We start from the raw sequence: 18505 nt of genomic DNA on the forward strand, positions 1-18505 counted from the left end.
AAACATATGAGAAATATAAATATATATATAAATATACATACATACATGCATACATACATACATACGTATAAGCAAATGTGTTTTGTGTGTACCGTATACACAATTGAACACATAGAAAAATATATAAATACTTTATATCCCCTTTATGAAACATTTTCTTATCAGCTGTGGTTGTACATACAGTAAAAGAGCCTACAGACTTTTATCTGGAAGTGGAAGAAGGATGGTTAGCCTTTTTCCCCAGAAGCATTTGTTTTCTTTCAGAGAAAACAGTACTTTTTTTGGAATATACGGCTTTGCTATAACATGCTCGCACATAAACATAAATAACGGCAACCTATCCGTTTTACGGCGAAGGTGTAAAATACGAAGAAAGGATTTTCAAAGCGTCCATCTCGACCTTCGTGGAGAACGAGGAAAGACGCGTTGTGGTAATGTCCGAAGAAAGACTTTTTTTTTTCAAAGAACTTGGTGCCTTTTATACTAAGGAAAACATTTAACAACACCAATACTTAACGCAAATCCTCAGACTTAACTTTCATTGATTTGTTTGATTTTCAAATTGCCTTAATTTTTTCAAAGAAAACAAATTTCAGCCATGAACGACAGAGCAGCACAAAACGATTATTATCTTCCTTCTGCCCCGGTTTCTTTTCTTTCTTTCTCATTGTTTTCTTTTTAAGATGTAAATGTTGTGTTCTTGGAAAAAGGTTTTGATACTCCTCCTTTTTTATTTTACTGTTAACGAAAGAACGAATGAAAGAAATTCAACGATTGTTTTATTTATCAGTCCTGTGCAGTAGACTAGCACATGACGTGATTTGTTTGGAAACACTGACAATGTCGTGACCAACTTCCTGTTTGTTTTCTTTACATTAACGCCACCTTCCCTTTGTACATGTATTTGTTTGGCTCCCTTACACTCGATTATTTGACTTTTTTTATTAAAACATTTCCTTTTTTTGTACAAAAATGTAAACGAAAACAAAAAAAGAGTCTATATCAGTGTTAATTTCATCATTTGATTTGAAGTATTCTCTGATAAGGAATGTACAGCGTGGTACAGATATTATCGATGATGTTGATTTATGTCACTGTGCAGTGCATTTGGCATTGTCCTTTTTCAGGATTTAAGAATATTTTTTTTTCCGGCAATAAGAGTGACTACCACTTTTTTTGTTTAATACTAAAATACTACAAACTTTTGGTTACATTTTCATCATCTTTTGATATAGCTTTTGTGCTATCGATATGGTTATTTTTCACCAGACTAATTAGTATTGTTCATAACTGTTCATAACAGTTTGTCGTATGCTGATTAATCACTTGTGCACTTGTGGATGAAATGCAATGGCTTGTTTATGACCCTGAAATAATGATCCTTTATTACATTTTCACTGTGTGACAACAGTTTTGGGGGGCCAAATTCGATTTAATCTGCTGCGTCTTTATTTACTTCCTTCAGCAATGTCACAGAAGCAACATGACTTGGTCTGAGAGGTGACAACGTGTCTAATGGCAAGTACTTTCAGTGAGACTGAACCGGGTCTCAAGCATCTTGCACTAATACTACACTGTAGGTCCGAACCTAATTGTGTTTTTTATTTTTTTTATTTTCGGTTTTCAGACGCAAATTATGAGGCATTAAAAGCAAAGTGACTTATCTCAGCAAATGCGTTTAAATGACACGCGAATTCTCTCGTCAGCGTTTTTTCTTTGTGTATGTTCATTGGTTCACTGATGAACTGTTGATGTTGAAGCGACAGACATTTCGATGCGCATTTCTTGACTCTGCTCTCATTTGATTTATTTATTTGGAGTCAGAAATGGCTGCTGAAAGCAAGTTGCATCGCTTCTGGATCAATGTCTCGTTGTAAATCTATGAAAAATCAAGTACCTGCATTTTGTCTCTTCTCTTCGACAGCCTCATAGCCTCTGGGCAATAACATTACAAAGTGATAAAAAAAAAAAAAAAAAGGCCAGTTTTTTCACAACAACAGTCCTCTAAGAAGAGCCATGTCACCATTGGATAAAGTATTTATACGTCTGAACTGTATGTTGAAACACTAAAGGAAACAACAAACACTTTGTAAAAATCAGGCTGACACTAGCCTCTGTACTTAGATACTGTAATATACACTAAGAGAATTTCCCTCTTCTATGTGGCTGTCTGAATCAGGAACTACTGTGATCAGGTTTTGTAACGTTTGGATGTAGATCACCAACCATTTGTGCATAGTTTTGTATCTTCACCCTATATGGTGTCAAAGAGTTTATTGACCGTGCAGTTGGTGGTGAAAGCTTTTTCTCTCTTCTTTCTCGTTCCTCTTTTTAGTTTAAAGGATGAATCCAGCTGGCGTGTTGGTCCCTTTTTGAGGCCTAAACCTTCTCCTTATGTGTGTTGGGTTAAGCAATACATAGAGAGGGGAAATAATCGATCAGATGTAATACAGTATGGCGCTTGGCTTTCTTAAACAAAGCACTGAGGGAGGCTGTTCATTTTACGCAATGATCTTTACACAAAGAAAACAACGTCAACGGCGTGAACGGCCTTACGACGGACACCGGGAAACCTCTGTATGTGTAAAAGACATCGACATTCGCCATGGAAGATAGCTTTACTGTCTCTGCCACATATTTTGCTATTGGGTAAATATGTATATTTATTGATAATTCATATGTTGTGTATATGTTGTGACCTATGATCGTCAAGGTTCAAAGAGTGCTTGTATATTTTTTTGACTTTTTTGAAAGAGAGGTTGTGACTCCTTCACTGTCCCTTTGTTTCTTTGCTGTTCTACATCACTTGTTGTGATTGGTCGTTTCAATTTGTGAGACCTTTTAACCTTACATTTTTAAGATCCTTTCTCTCTCTCTCTCTCTCTCTCTCTCTCTCTCTCTCTCTCTCTCTCTCTCTCTAATCTCCTCTCTTTTTTGTCTATCTTCTGGTCATATTGATATGCAGAAGTTATCTGAAATTATCAAAGCACATTCCCTGATTTATTGTGTTCTTTCAATGCTTTCATGTTGCGACAATACAAAGGTGTGTATACTAACTACAAAACACGTGTATATAGGGTGCATATATGTGTACACATGTGCAATACACGCTATTTGAGCAATCTATTACTGTGACTATTAATCATTAAAAATTGCTGTCCCTTTGAATCTTGCTGTTGAATCCTGATGCATTTGTTTTCATTCAGCTTGTCTCTATTCGTATAATAGATTTTGGAATATTAAAAGGTTCTTTAAAATAATTAAATCACTGATAATTATCAAGAATGAATTATTACTATTATTATTTGTATTTTTTATTATATTTATATTTTTTATAAAACTTTTTAAATATTTTTTTATATTGTTATTTCATATTCTAATGTATTTTATGAGTATTTGTTATGTAATGCATGTAGAAATATTTTCATGGGTATTTATACCATGTTTTTCTATAGCATAATAGAAAACATAAATGTTGTGAGCGTGAGATGCAAGTTTAGCCAAGGAATCATGTAATGAGGCTTTTTTTGTCATATAGTTTAGGTTATAGTTAATGATATATATATATATATATATATATACACACATATATATATATATATATATATATATATATATATATATATATATATATACACACATATATATATATATACAGTAGTCAACCTATGAAGTGGATCAAAACCTTTAATCAAAGTTATACATCATATATATTATAGAATTTTTTTAAACAATTCTATAATACATCAAGTATTTGACATTACAGTTTCAAAATCATACGAATTATGCTATTCTATAGTCAAAATTGTTTGTTTCTCTTCAGGTTTATACATCTAAAAGCACTTTAATTGTGGATAGAAAACAGATACAATGTAATGTAAACTGATATTTTAGACATTTATATTATATATACTTGTTCACTGTATAAAAGGGTCTTTATTCTTGAAAATGTAACTGCCTTAAAGGGGTACCCTCAAAAGCAGGGCATCATCATAGAGTTTGAAAACCTCAGATTTAGTTCACAGAAGATAACAACTGGCTCCCCTATAATTTCAAAAGAATCTTGTGTATAAAGTAAGTGATGAGGGCGCATAGTGCACTGTAGTAAGATATTCATGATCTACTACTCCATAGTAAAGCGGGCGTGGCTTCAATTGCAGCGCCCGTTTTCGCGTCACTTCATTCATCCCGCGGAACGCCCACTCGCGCGCCCACCCATGCTGACGCGGCTGCGCGTGTTTACGTGAGGCGAGTCGACTGCTCCCGTTTCCTGGCGGAGAAGATGGCGGCTCCTGGACCAGGGGAGTATTTCAGCGTCGGGAGCCATGTCTCCTGTCTCACATGCCTGGGGCAGCGCTTGCAAGGAGAGGTCGTCGCTTTTGACTACCCGTCCAAGATGCTGACTTTGAGTATCCTTTGAGTATCGTCTCAGCTTGTCATTGAATCGTCGGGATCCACAACTGCAAGAGGCCTGGTCTGCGGGTATGCCAAAGATATTTTCACCACGGTGAAGTCAGTCCACTCGGCGTTCGCTTCCGTGTTTCGCGCATGCCGAGTCAGGTGGTGCGCATTTGAATCTCCGATTGGTTCTTAGATTCTTCTCTCTCGTGCTCTTTAGGTCGTTGCATGTGAGTGTAATACATCCTCTTTATGTCAATCAAACACAAATTTGGACTCGCACAACATGAAATTTATCTCTAATGTGTTATGGTGTACTATACGCAATATGACGTTTCAAACGACGAATAATAGGCGTAAGTTAATTGTACTGGGTCCTGTTCATAGAACAGCTTGAAATATCAGAGATTTTAAAAGTGCGCTGTAATGTAGCAAATGCTGTATTGAAGTTTTAATTGTCTAGTTATGCGGTATATATTGTCTATTTAGTGGTTCATTATGCTCATTTCTGTGGAGCATGAAACGCTCGCAAAGCCGTGGTAATGTCTGACTGACATCAGTGAGTCGAGTCTTTTGAATCGGTTCGCTGGCCCTTTCCGTGTATCGTTTATCATATATCATTTATCATATATCATTACGCCAGCTAATAGCTGCAAGTCAATGTGTTTTGTTATGAATAATCAAACTATGAAGAAAGTGTGACAAAACCGCCCAAAATGGTAATGGTTAACCATTTTCGTTATTATCCTTATGTCATTTTAATGTATGGTAATTTGTCATGTTTACACAATCTTAATTCTTTCACCACCGTAAATATAAAATGGCGTATGTATTAACGTTATAAATAAATGGAGAATCTCCCTTATTTTACTTAATTTGTTTGCAACCCTCAGATTTTTGTGAGAGCGAACAACGAGTCGGTCCATATATAGAAGATTTGATTCGCGCATTCTTTTCACTCAGTCGAACGGGTTCATAACTCGGTCTTATGATTCATTAGTGAATTAGCCTCATTATACAGTAATCTTAAGCTACTGGAAAGGTCATAAAAAAGTCTGGTAAATTCAACTTCGAAAACGTTGATGTTTCTGACTTAAAATGAAGGGGATTAGCATGTTTATTTGTAGTATCGTTTGAACTGCAGTCCCGGCCTAAGCCATAATGGAAGTGAATGAGGGGTGGACAGGCTGTCAGCTACAGCATTGATGCTCTCCCATACACAGATCTGCGCATGCGTGCTAAGGGGGCGTCAGCTAGCCTGAACGCTAACATCCGAGTAGAGAAACTCAGTAGAGTAGCCTGACACATAATGCGCATCCTAACACACAATCACTGTGGTGTGTGCATCTAAATTAAGCATTTCACTGCATTTATACACAAAGTATATCATTTTCGCATGCACCATGCCCTATGGTATGGCTAGCCTCCTGATGTGCTGCCATTCGTTACTATGTGTTAAATACTTTTGTTTGAGGAGCCTTTAACTATACTAAATAGGGAGGTTTCTGAAACTTAATATAACTGATTTTGTCAGACCTCTTCAGATGGTTAGCTCAGACAGTTTTCCAATGACAGATTGTGGATAACCATCACCAAAAGAAGCTCAGTTTGGTCCTTGGTCTGAAAATGCATAGAAAGCCAAATTACATGAAAGGTTATTTAAATGAAGCACAAAAATGTGGATATTTAAAGTCACCATGATATCAAATTAGAGGGTAGTATGTGCGTGACGTCACTGTCGGCCGAAGTGACTGCGGTTACGCCCACTGCGTGGCAAAAAGACTTAAGCGGCAGCATTGGTTTTTTAGCGTGAATGGAAAAGAGCTTTGAGATTTGACTATAAATAGTTTTGACAAGAAATCTGAGGTATATTTTTACTGACTGTCAAAAGCTACAGAACACAGAGAGACAAATATATATTTAAATTAGTGAACACACAGATTTTGACCTACCTATATTGTATAAAGCGCTCATAGGCAAATTTGCTCTATTGTATTTCCCCGGTGTCCAAAATCAGGCACATATAAATGTCAGTGTTACAATCCCTTTTAGTCTAGAGAGAATAAGGCGTGCAACATTAAAATACTGAACATGTACTGGAAAACATCTCACACACAAACCAATCTAGTTTAAGTAAAGTGACAATTTATTACAATGAGAAACGAGATGAAAAGGACACCTCAAAATAATTGTTTACATAAATGTACAACTTACAAACCAAAGAAAAGGTTCACAAAAGAAAGAGGTAAAGAGAAAAGAACTAGACAGTGCCAAATCAAAGAAAGAAGTAAAACCAAAACCAATCTTACTAGATAAACAAAACCATGTATAGTCTGACTAAATTAACATTCATCAAAGACAAAAACAAAAGATCTTCAGCGTCAAAGACGCCCTAAATAAACTACTCTTGCTAGCAAAAACGGAAAATACAAAGAGTTGCACGTGTCGCTAAACTAGTGTTCTATACACAATTGATAACTCATGTATATCACATGATATCTCAGCTGTTCTTTTTTCTTCCCCGTTTAATAACAGGTCAAACAACCAGAACAGAAAAGACAGCTCAAATGAGCCTCTATTACCAAGTTCTCAAAGAACACGTTTCTCAAAACACTAAAATGGTACGGGGCAAACATGCATCACAAAACGATCAGGTGAAAGTAAGTGTGCTCTAGCGTGCAAATCATCTCCCGCTTCCCACACAGGTGTGCCTTTTATTGGTGAAGCCGCGTTGTATCATCACCAAGCATTTTGATGATTGACAGATGGATGAACCAATCAGGTAGCCGCATCGTCCAGCTAAGAGTGAAAGTAAAGAGAGAAAGGGAAGGAAAAAAACAACTCCAAACGAATAATACCATAGGACGTAACAGTCAGGAAACACGATTCCTGGCTGCATGTCAATATCCATGGATCACTGGATCTTTGTAAGTTGTAAGGAACACTTATACCGAGTCCAACCTTTAGTTTGAACTGATAATCGTTTGTTTTACTCACGTTTCCCTACAAATCCAGTCATGCAGCAGCTCTTTTGCCACTCGTAAAGCTAATGTAATGTAGAATTTGCTGACATCACTAGCTTGCTGCTTTGGTTTTCATCCTGTTTTAAGTATTATTTTTTCGAATAAGAAAAAATATATGGGCGAGACTTTACTGTATTGTTAAATGGTTGTGGTTTGCTATTGCTGTGATGTCATTTGAGTGACGGGTTGTCTTGTCCTTGCGCGCTCCAAGTTGAATGCGGCTCATATCTGATTGCACTCTGTCATGCTAGTAAGCAGCCTCCGCCATGACACTCATCTCCTGAATGACAGACATTCATGTAATTTAATCCTGTTTGTTAACATGAGATTCTAAACGTGAAACTGGAGTGGAGAAATACACAGAGTAGGGCTTACAGCATTGATCCCATAATGATACCCATCTAGGAGGCTTCTATCTCATACATTGCTTTAATAAATACACATTTGCCAAACAACTACCTTGACTCTTGACCGTATCAGAATGTGCCCCGTCCAGTGGTAAACCCAACCTCAGCGATGTGGTGCTTGTTAACTTGGCCTATGTGTCCGAAGTGGACATCATCAGTGACCGTGCTGAAACTCCTCCCCCTTTAGCAACTCTCAATTTTACCAAGGTGAGCCCAAATGACATCCCATTTTCTTCTGCTATCTAGTAATCTATGATTAAGAAAGGTGCTATAATTAATGTCGTCTTGTTTCTCCATTGCTGTTTTCAGCTTGTGAGTAGAGCACGGGCGGAAAAGGAAGATAAGTTGTCTCAAGCTTATGCAATTAGTGCTGGTGTTTCTGTAGAGGGTCAACTGCTGTTCCAGACCATTCATAAAACGTAAGTGAGACTCGAATTGATACGTTCACTTTCAATTGGCTAACCTTTGGGCTTTTCCGCAATTCGTCTTTCCCAAGTAATTAATTAATGGGATAAAAGGAAAAGGATTACCATTAATTTTTCTGTCATTTAAGTAGTTACTTTTGATGTAATTGCATTAAATACTGTATAGATTATAGAGCAGTTCTATATAAAACAATAGTGGATTTAACATCAAAATGTAACGTCTAATGATAAAATGTTTTTAACTTTGGTCAGTTCAATAATAATTTATTCAATTTTATATTATAAAACTGTTCTTTTAATTCTTTCAAATAAATATCTCCTTGTATTGTTCAACTGGCCGAGAGAGTAATTCATACAATAATCTTATTACATCGTTAAAAAAATGTAATAAGTAGCTAGTAATTAATGACTTTTTTAGAGTAACTTACCCAACACTGATCACAGTCTATACTAATTGAAATTGATATCTGGATCTATATGTTCTGCTTTAGAGCTCTGTTTATTATGGTGAACGATCCTCAGAATTGTGTATAAATTAAGATATATGATTATATCAAGCAACTTTATCTTGAACAGAATGAATCGCTCACTTTCTTCCTCCTCGTCTTCATCCGCAGCATCAAAGACTGCAAATGGCAGGAGAAAAACATCCTAGTGATGGATGATGTGGTCATCAGTCCGCCATACCAAGTGGACAACTGTAAAGGCAAAGAGGGCAGCGCTTTAAGCCACGTGCGGAAAATAGTAAGTCGTCTCAACTCTGCACTGTATTGTACACTGGTATTAAAATGTTTAGGGTCAGTAAGATATAGGGTCAGTTATAGGGTCATAGGGTATATAATTTTATTATTATTATTTATTTATTTACATTTGTTTAGCAAGGACACGTTAAATTGATTTCTTGTCAAAGAATCCTGAAAAATATGTTTTTTGGTTTTCTATATAGATTAAGCAGCACAGCTGTTTTCAACAGTGATAATAATCAGAAATGTTTCTTGAGCATCAAATCATCATTAGAATGGTTTCTGAAGGATCATGTGACACGGAAGACTGGAAAATTCAGCTTTAAAATCACAGGAATAAATTACATTTTAAAATATATTCAAATACATATATTTTAATGTATTTGTTGGGGACAGATGAGCACTTCAGTAGGTTTTTGCTCATTTTCTTTTAGAAATAAGTCGGCACAGGACAGAAAACTGCATTGATCAGGTTGTTTTAATGAGTCTTTAAAGGGATAGTTCACACAAAAATAAATGCTAACATTTCTTTACTCTCCCTCATGCCGTTCCAAACCCGTAAGACTTTCATTCATCTTCAGAACACAAATGAAGATCTTTTTGATGAAATCTGAGAGCTTTCTGTCCCTCAATTGTCCCGCAAATTACACTCTGACACTTCAAAAAGTTCATAAAGAGATTGTAAAACTAAATAATCAATATAAATTGAGTGGTTTAGTCCAAAATGTTCTAATAAGACTCACTTTATGAACAGATTGAATTTAGGCTTATATTCGCATATAAACATTAATCAACTCGCACATCAGTTGTGATGGTAAACGGTAAACGCTCAAGCATGTTCGCTCGATGTGCAAGAACCAATGAGGTTCATTCTCGTGTTACGCAGCACGTTTGAGCTTTTACAAGTTCCTATGAGGTTCATTCTCGTGTTTTGCAGCACGTTTGAGCTTCCACAAGAACCAATGAGGTTCATTCTCGTGTTACGCAGCACGTTTGAGCTTCCACAAGAACCAATGAGGTTTGTTCTTGCACGTCAAGCAGGTTCAGTAGTTTCTGTTTATATTTTTTAATCAGTGTTTAAATGTGAATAATAGCTAAATACCTCAATTAAATCTGTTCATCATAAAAAACGATTGTCTCTTCAGAAAATTTGTACTAAACCACAGTGGGATGGGCATGTTTCAAAAATATTGTATTTGAATATTCGGGCTCATAAAAATCGAATATTTGTTTATTTAAATGACGTTTAACGAGAGACGTTAATGTTGAGAAAAACAATAATACCAACAGTAGAAGTTTCTAACAGCACTTTGCGTTTTCTGTTCTTAAATCTGTCTCCCTTAACGAAACTTAAAGGAAGCATATGTCTCAAAATAATTTTGCTATCAGATAAGTTAAAGATTCACTCGGGGTATAGCTGCGCTTACCTGCAGTCGTGAATGCAGTGATGGACCGCTGTCTTTCCTCATTCGACTGCTGTTTGGATTTATTGAAATTTCTCATTGTGGTGGTGTCGTGATATTATGATAAATCAGTTTAATTAACTTTATTTAAAATAATTTCATTTTGTAATTTAGTAAGATAATTTCCATCTTAGTAATTCCAAACGAAAAAAAAAAATATCTTCATTTGTGTTCCAAAGATGAACGAAAGACTTACGGGTTTGGAGCAACATGAGGGTAAGTAGTTAATGACAGAATTTCCATTTTTTTGGTGAACTATCCCTTTAAGGTTGAACAAGTCAGCTTTTAGATTTCATAGAATCATTTTCCTCAGGAATTTACAAACATAAGGTACAAGCATTAACTCATATTAAATGGAAATTAATTTTAAAAAATTACCGTTAATACCCTGTTGATATAAATAACATAATTATATTATTGTGAGGTGTTTTACTGTTCTAACCTGTGTCCTCTGTCCAAAGGTTGAGAAACATTTTCGGGATGTGGAGAGCCAAAAATCAGTGCCGCATTCACAACAAGCTCAACAAACACAGAAGGACTCTGCTTTATCATCATGAGCCCAGGCTCAGAGAGAGGAAACAATATGCTGACAAAGGAAGTGTTGTTTGTTTTAAATTAATAATTTCTGATGTTTTTTTTTTTTTTTTTTTTAAACCAATCGCCAGACAAAGGTTGAGATAGCTGATACTCAGCGTTTTGAGCAGGGATGACGGTCCTACACATCTGAAGAGAAAAAAATGCTTCCACTGACAAAAGAGAGGGCAAAAATAGAGTGCTGTCTTAGAATATCATTTCATATAGAAAACATCCTTTCCAACATCATTAACTCACTAAATCTACCATGCTGGATCTCCAGTTTTTTTCCTCCTGTCATTAAATAACCCATGTGTTTTAATCATCTCATTTGGTTAGCCACCAAAAACTACATTTTCACATTTTCTGTTCAAATCCATGATCTTAATTTGTGCCACATTTTTTTAGTGGTACAAAGGGTGTGAGGGTGGAACAAAAACAATTTTCCCAAGTTGAACTGGATAACTATTGTATGATTTATTTTGTAGGTTTAGGATTATTGAGGGCTGAAGGCACAGTATGGGAAATTGAATTGCACTTAGCATCTACCCAACATCTTATTTTTATATAAAACTCCCTTTTTTTTACTTTTGTCACTTTTTAAGTGATAGACGAAGGAGTAACACTCTTGAGTGCTGTAAGCATCCTTTCAGTTTACTTGTAGAACGTGGTCTTGTTGTCTCTTCAGCTCCAGGTGCAGTTGACCAAGAGAGAAATGGAGAGCCAAGACTACTTGGCGGTATATTATTGTCATTTTCTTCCATATTGGTCCTGTACTTGCCATTTTGAATACCTCTTCCATAGTGGGACCATTTTCTATGATGCAATGTTTGTTTGTATTATTATTATTATTATTATTTCCAAACACATCCAAACTGGAAGGGTACATGCAGTGACCAATGAGAGACTCACACCTCTCTTTGACTTCTTGCATTCCTTCGCTATTCCAGCGACGGTCAATTTTCTTCAGATATGTGTCAGCGTAAGACGGCTCATATCTTGCTCATCTCTCGCGACAGAACTGATCTCTTTCTGAACGGGAATATTTGTAATCACCTGTTTTGGAAAAAGAAATGTTAAAGTGATATCTTGCCATGTTAAGAGACTGGGACGGGGGGTATGGGTGGCACTGGCTCGAAGCCAAAATCCTCCCCATCCCAGCCTTGTGAACCTCGTAGCCTGATTGAGGCTCAAGCAGTGGCGCCAAGCTGTGACGTGTATCCGGGTTGCATACCAGTTTATATCGCTGTGTGTTGACAAGGATGCTGTTCGCCTATAGGTTTCTTTCGCAGTATTTTATTTTTTATTTTAAATAGTTATGAAGAAATAAAAAGAGAAAAATCTCACTTGTCTTGTTTTTATCCCTCTTTTATTTTATTCAGAGTTGGTTCATGTTAATTTGTTTAACTTGTTAAATTATATACTGTTAGCCTATAATAATGGTTTGAGTCAACTGGTTGTCTTCCACTGCGTCTTCAATAGTAACCCCATATTCTGTGGTCACATAATGAGGACAGTAAAAGTTGGTGACTCATTTTCAGTGAATCAAAGGGGATCCCTTGCCATTGTTTAATGAGTTTGAATGGATATTTACAGCCAAAATATACCTTTGACTGGAATGAATCATTGATGTTGAGGGTTTTTCCATTATTCATGTACAAACATATGCATTATTTAATCCCACATGATCTCATATTTCTGCCCCTGACCCCCATTGCACATGGTGTTGGGTTGGACCGCTGTGCCCTGAGTTTGGCACGTTCACCTAAATGTAACAGAGTGGGTTTTGTACTTGAAACAAAACGAAACGCCAGACATAATAGTAGGGACTTTAAGCCTCAGTCATGATTCATTGACGTTATTTTTTGTCATGTAACCAAAATGAATGGTGACTGAAGGAGGCCTTCATTCATGCTTAACTTTGTGTAGTACCACGGAAAAAAGAAACGTATAGTAGGATATGGGTATCAAATGGTGAGAAAATAATGACTTTATTTCGGGTATACTGTCTCTTTAAGTCGGCATATAAGGCGGATCCGTTCAAAATGGGTTAAAAACGGTGAAACCTTTGCGTAATCCGCTTGTGTCTTTAAAAATCCATTTGAGACTAAATTCAGGGGATATACAGCAGTAATTCTGTGTTATATAATTAATCTCTCGGCTGGCATTGACATATTTCTAAATTTAAATATCTAGAATTTGGCTGTGCGTAATTGAATCACATTGGACACTATAAGAACTTTATATAAAGTTATTTTAAATGAAAAGAAAATGCAAAGTTGGCCACATTATACAAGGATATCCGTGGTGGTTTAAAACGTATTGGATTATGACCAAATGTGACATCTGCCCCTGCCCTTCAGTGCACAAACTGTTCTTTTGAGTCCAATCTTTTCGACTCATCTTAAATCGTTTGAAATAGATTGATTGTTACGAATATCGCTCTGGAAATCTTTACACGATTTATATAAGCACATTTTGTGTAAATGAATATACACGTAGTCATAAATACATACGATTTTAATACATTAAAATGATTTATTAAAATAAACAAAAGTTTAAGCACACTGATGATAATGAATTTTAGCACGGTTTAATGAATTTCTAAATTAGCCTACTGTTTTTTTTTTTTTTTTTTTTGCTGAACCATGGCTGCCTGCAGCTAACTGAACTGGCTCAAAAAAAAAAAAAAAGTCATCGCAAATCCATTTGCAGTGAACAGCAATGTAGATTAAAACGTAAAAGAATCCCCCCCGGTTCTCTGAAACAACCCGTTTGAAAGAACCGATTCGCGGAAACGAGTCTGTCTTCCCATCACTTTTGCGCTGACTGTCTTGGTGTGGAGCCGGAGTAATTGGGAAAAAACGCTGACAAGAAGCACGTTTTTTCCGTATATTATAACAATAACTGTTTTTACCCATTATTTGTATTCTGCTTCTACTAGTAACGTTAGCCTAGTTGTAGGCCTACGTAGCCTATGTAATTTATTACTGTTTATTGTGTGTGTGTGACCGTGTGGGGAGGGGGGGGGCTTGGAAATTGAGTCGCATATGGTTTTAAGGCGATTAAGTGCTTCTGACAGACAATCCAGCTGCACTGCAGACTGCGAATATTCTGCTGATCTGTAAAAGTCTGTCCTAAACAAATGGGAACTGCGTTTATCACAGAGATCTCGCTCCTCTTCCGTAGAAAGCTGAGGATCCGTTAATCGACGTCCTGGTCAAACATTTCACGTTTTGTAGAGCTCCAGGTAGATCTCTGGAATCTGTCATGTTGCCTTCTGTCGCGATGCTTTTACTCTTTCTTTCTCCGTCGAGGAGCTCAAGACTGTGTAGTCACCTCTGCCAGTGCTATGAACACTCAGACCTGGTGGATTGCCATGCCAGGGCGTTTGAGGATATTCCACATGGACTTCCCCACGGCACCTGGCTCCTAGACCTTGGAGGAAACAAGCTTACGGAGATCCGGAGTCGAGCTTTCGCTGGCCTTTGGTCTTTACGTATTCTAGTGCTCTCGGACAGCAGCATCCAGGTTCTTCATACGCAGGTAGGACCATTTAGGCTATTCAATCCATATGCATAGCCTACTCAAAAAGAAAAGTTTTTTATTGCCATTGATATTCCATGAAGAACATTAACGTTCAGGGAACCTTTCCATACATTACTACACCAAAGGTTCTTTACACTCTTAAAAACAAAGGTTCCTAAAGGGGGACCTAATCTAACTTAAAACTAAGAACCATTTTTTCGTTGTGTGAAGAACATTTTAAAAAATCTTGTGGAAGTGAAAAGTTCCATGGATGTTAAAGGTTCTTCAAAATGAACCATTATTTAGTGGAAAAACGGTTATACAGATTATCAAATTGTGTTCTTTACAATAAGAAAAAAATGACCTGGTTTCACAGACAGCCCAGATAGCATAGGGGACAGCGGGGCTAGTTGTAACCGTAACACACTTGTACTAAAATGATGGCCAGTCTTCAATATGTTTACTTTCATTAATATATTCATACAGTTCTTTCTTTGTATGAATATAGAATGTAAACATATTAATGAATGGCCATCATTTTAGTACAACACTGGTTTTAAATACTTTTTCCACACATGCTAGCATGACGAAACTTAGTGTATTTAGCCTACTAGTTGCCATATCAACACTAGAGAAAAAATTGCCCAAGATTCTTACACTGAAATAAAATAAAATAAAAACTGAGAGTCAATGTTCAGAAATTACTTATTATTAATGTTTTGAACTATGTTGTATAGCTGTGTTTTCCTGTGTTCATATAGTCAAACTCAAAAATTAGTTTATTTTCAATTGTTAAAAAATGCCATAATTTTATATGATAAAGTTAATTAAGAAAATATGTTAGTTTGTCTTGTATTTTTGTTTGATTGGATCAGATAGCACTTTAATCTGTCATATGGTTATGTTACAATGTGCCTCTTACATGTTACAATGCATGGGGCATGCTGTCACATTTCACTTCCATTCTTAGCCTATATCAAGAAAAAAGTGTATAGGCTACTAAATTAAAACCACATCATTGTACTAGACATGTGGAATTAATGTGGGAAAAAAGAAATACTCTGAACCCTAAGTAGATTTAAACAAACTGAGAAAGTAAAAAAGCGTTACTTTGTGCCCCTCTCTCCCTTAATCGGCCTGAGCTCGGCTGCCCCGCGGCGCCTGCGTCTCAGACTTGGCATGGGCGTGTGTTAACGCCCCGATTCTGGCTTGATTGCGGCAGTGTCAGTAATGCCTGGCTCATATGAATTAAATATAAATTGATTCTTATTAAAGTTACTAACTTATTAAAGTTATTCAGAGAAGAGCAGTGAATTATTCTCTCATTTTCTTTTGTTGTTTGATTAGCATTAAATGACAGAGAGAGCAGAAGGTTTATTAGGCTGCTGTCACTTTAAGACCAAATGCACAGACCTAATATACTAACAAGCATTTGATTACTTACCCAGCAGTTATGTCACTGAAGACAACTGAATGCGTTTTTTAAAGGACCCAAGATTTTACATTTTTGCATGTATTTGTCCATTTAAGCGCACACGCGAAGCCCAGAGTAGCCTGTGCTTGTCCATGTTTCTCTCCATCTTGGATTGCACGGGCAGAAAGCCGCCTCTTTCGCAGCTCAATACACTTTTACAGGTGGCATTAGATGATCATGTTTTCATTATCGTTGGAATCCAAAATCAAAATTGAAACTTAAACCCAGCCCAAAATTACTACTAAATTGCTACTTTATCTGTATTTGATTCAGAACGAGCAGAAATCTGTGAGAAACATAACGGCCAAATGACAAAAGAACTGATAAAAATAAGCTGTTATGTAGGCAATAGCCTTGTGGGCAGCACTGTGTCATATGCCACTGCTGTGCACAAAGCAACCAGCGTTCGAGTCTCAGCTCGAGGTTCAGGCTTATTTGTGCATCAATGACGTCATCAGCGACTAGTCGATTCGATTTTAATCACATAAATGTCGACTTTAAAAAAACCTGCAGTCGTTCAACCTCTATCATATACATTTAACCAAATGTCTGTTTCCCCACAGGCTTTTTTCTCTCTGTCCTTTCTGGAGAAGCTGGACATGAGTCGTAACAACCTCACTAAGATCCCTCCTAATTTCTCTGAAAGCCTGTCTTCCCTACGTGAACTGCGGCTGGACCACAATGCACTGGTGCTGTTGAAACCTCCAGGCCTAGAACATCTGGAGAACCTTGAGAAGCTGGACCTCAGCCACAATCGTATCCACTCTGTTGAACCTGGTGCGTTCCGTGGCCTGTCCCGCCTGCGCCACCTTTACCTCCAAGGGAACCACCTGGGTGTTCTGCGAGACGGATCCCTCACCATGCTGCCCGGACTGGAAGTTCTGCTCCTGGGGAACAACAACATCTCTCGGATCGAGGTAAATGCACTAGCACCATTACAGTCTTTCTCTGTTGGGCTTGGAGGCGAATCATCTGGAACACTTGAACTTCAAGACATTGCTGAGCTTGCACACGGCTGCTACGCACCTGCAGTTGGCTGGGAACCCGTGGAACTGTGACTGCGACCTGCACCGTGTCTTCAGCAAGCTGCTTAGTGTGCGGCACCTCCTTGTGGACGACTATCACAACGTAACATGTCGGGAGCCCTGGCAGCTTGCCGGAGCCTCTTTGGCTTGGGTGGACAGCCAGTTGTGTGTGGCTGAGACCGTTACTGTGTTAGTCATCACTGCTACTGTGATTGTGACCGTCTTTGGTGCCTTGGTCATGGCGGAGAGAAAACGCAAGAGAAAATACTGGGAACAGAATGAGGAGGAACCACAAGAGCAGTGAGGTGACTTATACAGGAGGACAATACAGATTGAAAATACAGATACGATGGTCTTGCTTTGGCCTCTTTTCCCAACAAAGAGCAAATACACTGATTAAAGCGAGAAACTGAACTGATACCATTTGTTCTGAGTTGATGTGGTGATTGAAATTGAGACTTTTATAATGTAAATCCTGAATAAAAGTATTGGTAACTTGAATCTGATGTAAATCTTTCTAATGTGGGATGTTTTCAGATTACAATCTGTGCTAGCTAACCATTTAGTTGTGTATGTGTTATGAATTATATGACAGTATAGTAGCCTCTTTCAGATATCCTCTTTGCCTCTTACAAACTCTTGTCAAAAGCTACCTTCAACTCATTACATTTACATAAAACGGCAAGGTTTTTTTTTTTTTTTTTTACTTTTGATTTGTTCCTTCTCTCTCTCTCTCTCTCTCTCTCGGTCTTAACAATGACAAAAGTCTTTCCCTTAGTGGTAATCTTGATGTTTTATTCTGTTTGAATAGGATATGTTTAAAATTATGTTCCTTAGTACAATAAAAACAAAATATATTAATACATTTAAATTGTATTAACTAGTCCCTTCTGACAAAACTCATCGTCTGCATCTATAGGCAGTGACTTGCCTCGTTGCCTTATTAGGCAATGACTTTAGAGGCAGCATTTGTGTACGAAGTACCTCATGAAATTGATTTTAGACAGGCTTCTGTGTCATCGTATTGGCTAAAAGATCTACAGCTAAACAGAGGTGATCACCAAGAAAATATTTAATTGCTACAGTAGGAATTTCTGCCATCATGTCAAAAGGACTCAAGGACACATTTTGCCAAAAGCCATCAGGTGTCCTTGTATGCCCAAAACAGACTGTTAAATTAATTTCCTTCTGGTTGGCTGTAAAGCCTAAAAGCTTAATTCTCTGCAACTGCTGTCAAAGGATTACACATCAATTAATGTGCATGCTTCCTCAAACACCCTTATTGAACTTTCAAATCATAATTTCGTGATACAGATTTAGTATCATTGCACATGGGCAAGCCCTTGTGGTTATTATATCAATGTTTTAAAACAAGTACAAAATCAAGCACAAAAAGTTAGCTTTACACTTAAGTCGAATCCGTATGTTCGTCTGTAAGTTATTTTA

The 18505-nt window shown here is 37.1% G+C and overlaps 2 protein-coding genes across 2 annotated transcripts; both read left to right on the forward strand.

Moving 5' to 3' along the window:
• Window positions 1-4231: 4231 nt before the first annotated feature.
• Window positions 4232-12653, forward strand: lsm12a (LSM12 homolog a). Its single transcript, XM_081385822.1, has 5 exons — window positions 4232-4409; window positions 7902-8035; window positions 8138-8247; window positions 8871-8997; window positions 10921-12653. The coding sequence occupies exons 1-5, from the start codon at window positions 4283-4285 to the stop codon at window positions 11014-11016; spliced, it is 594 nt and encodes a 197-aa protein (XP_081241948.1). The 5' UTR covers window positions 4232-4282; the 3' UTR covers window positions 11017-12653.
• A 1170-nt stretch (window positions 12654-13823) lies between these two features.
• Window positions 13824-17558, forward strand: LOC308694014 (uncharacterized protein). The gene is made up of 2 exons (XM_081371238.1): window positions 13824-14578; window positions 16598-17558. The coding sequence occupies exons 1-2, from the start codon at window positions 14303-14305 to the stop codon at window positions 17090-17092; spliced, it is 771 nt and encodes a 256-aa protein (XP_081227364.1). The 5' UTR covers window positions 13824-14302; the 3' UTR covers window positions 17093-17558.
• Window positions 17559-18505: the final 947 nt, after the last annotated feature.

This window comes from Scardinius erythrophthalmus (assembly GCF_964197995.2).
Source record: "Scardinius erythrophthalmus genome assembly, chromosome: 1".
In the NCBI taxonomy this organism is placed as follows: domain Eukaryota; kingdom Metazoa; phylum Chordata; class Actinopteri; order Cypriniformes; family Leuciscidae; genus Scardinius; species Scardinius erythrophthalmus.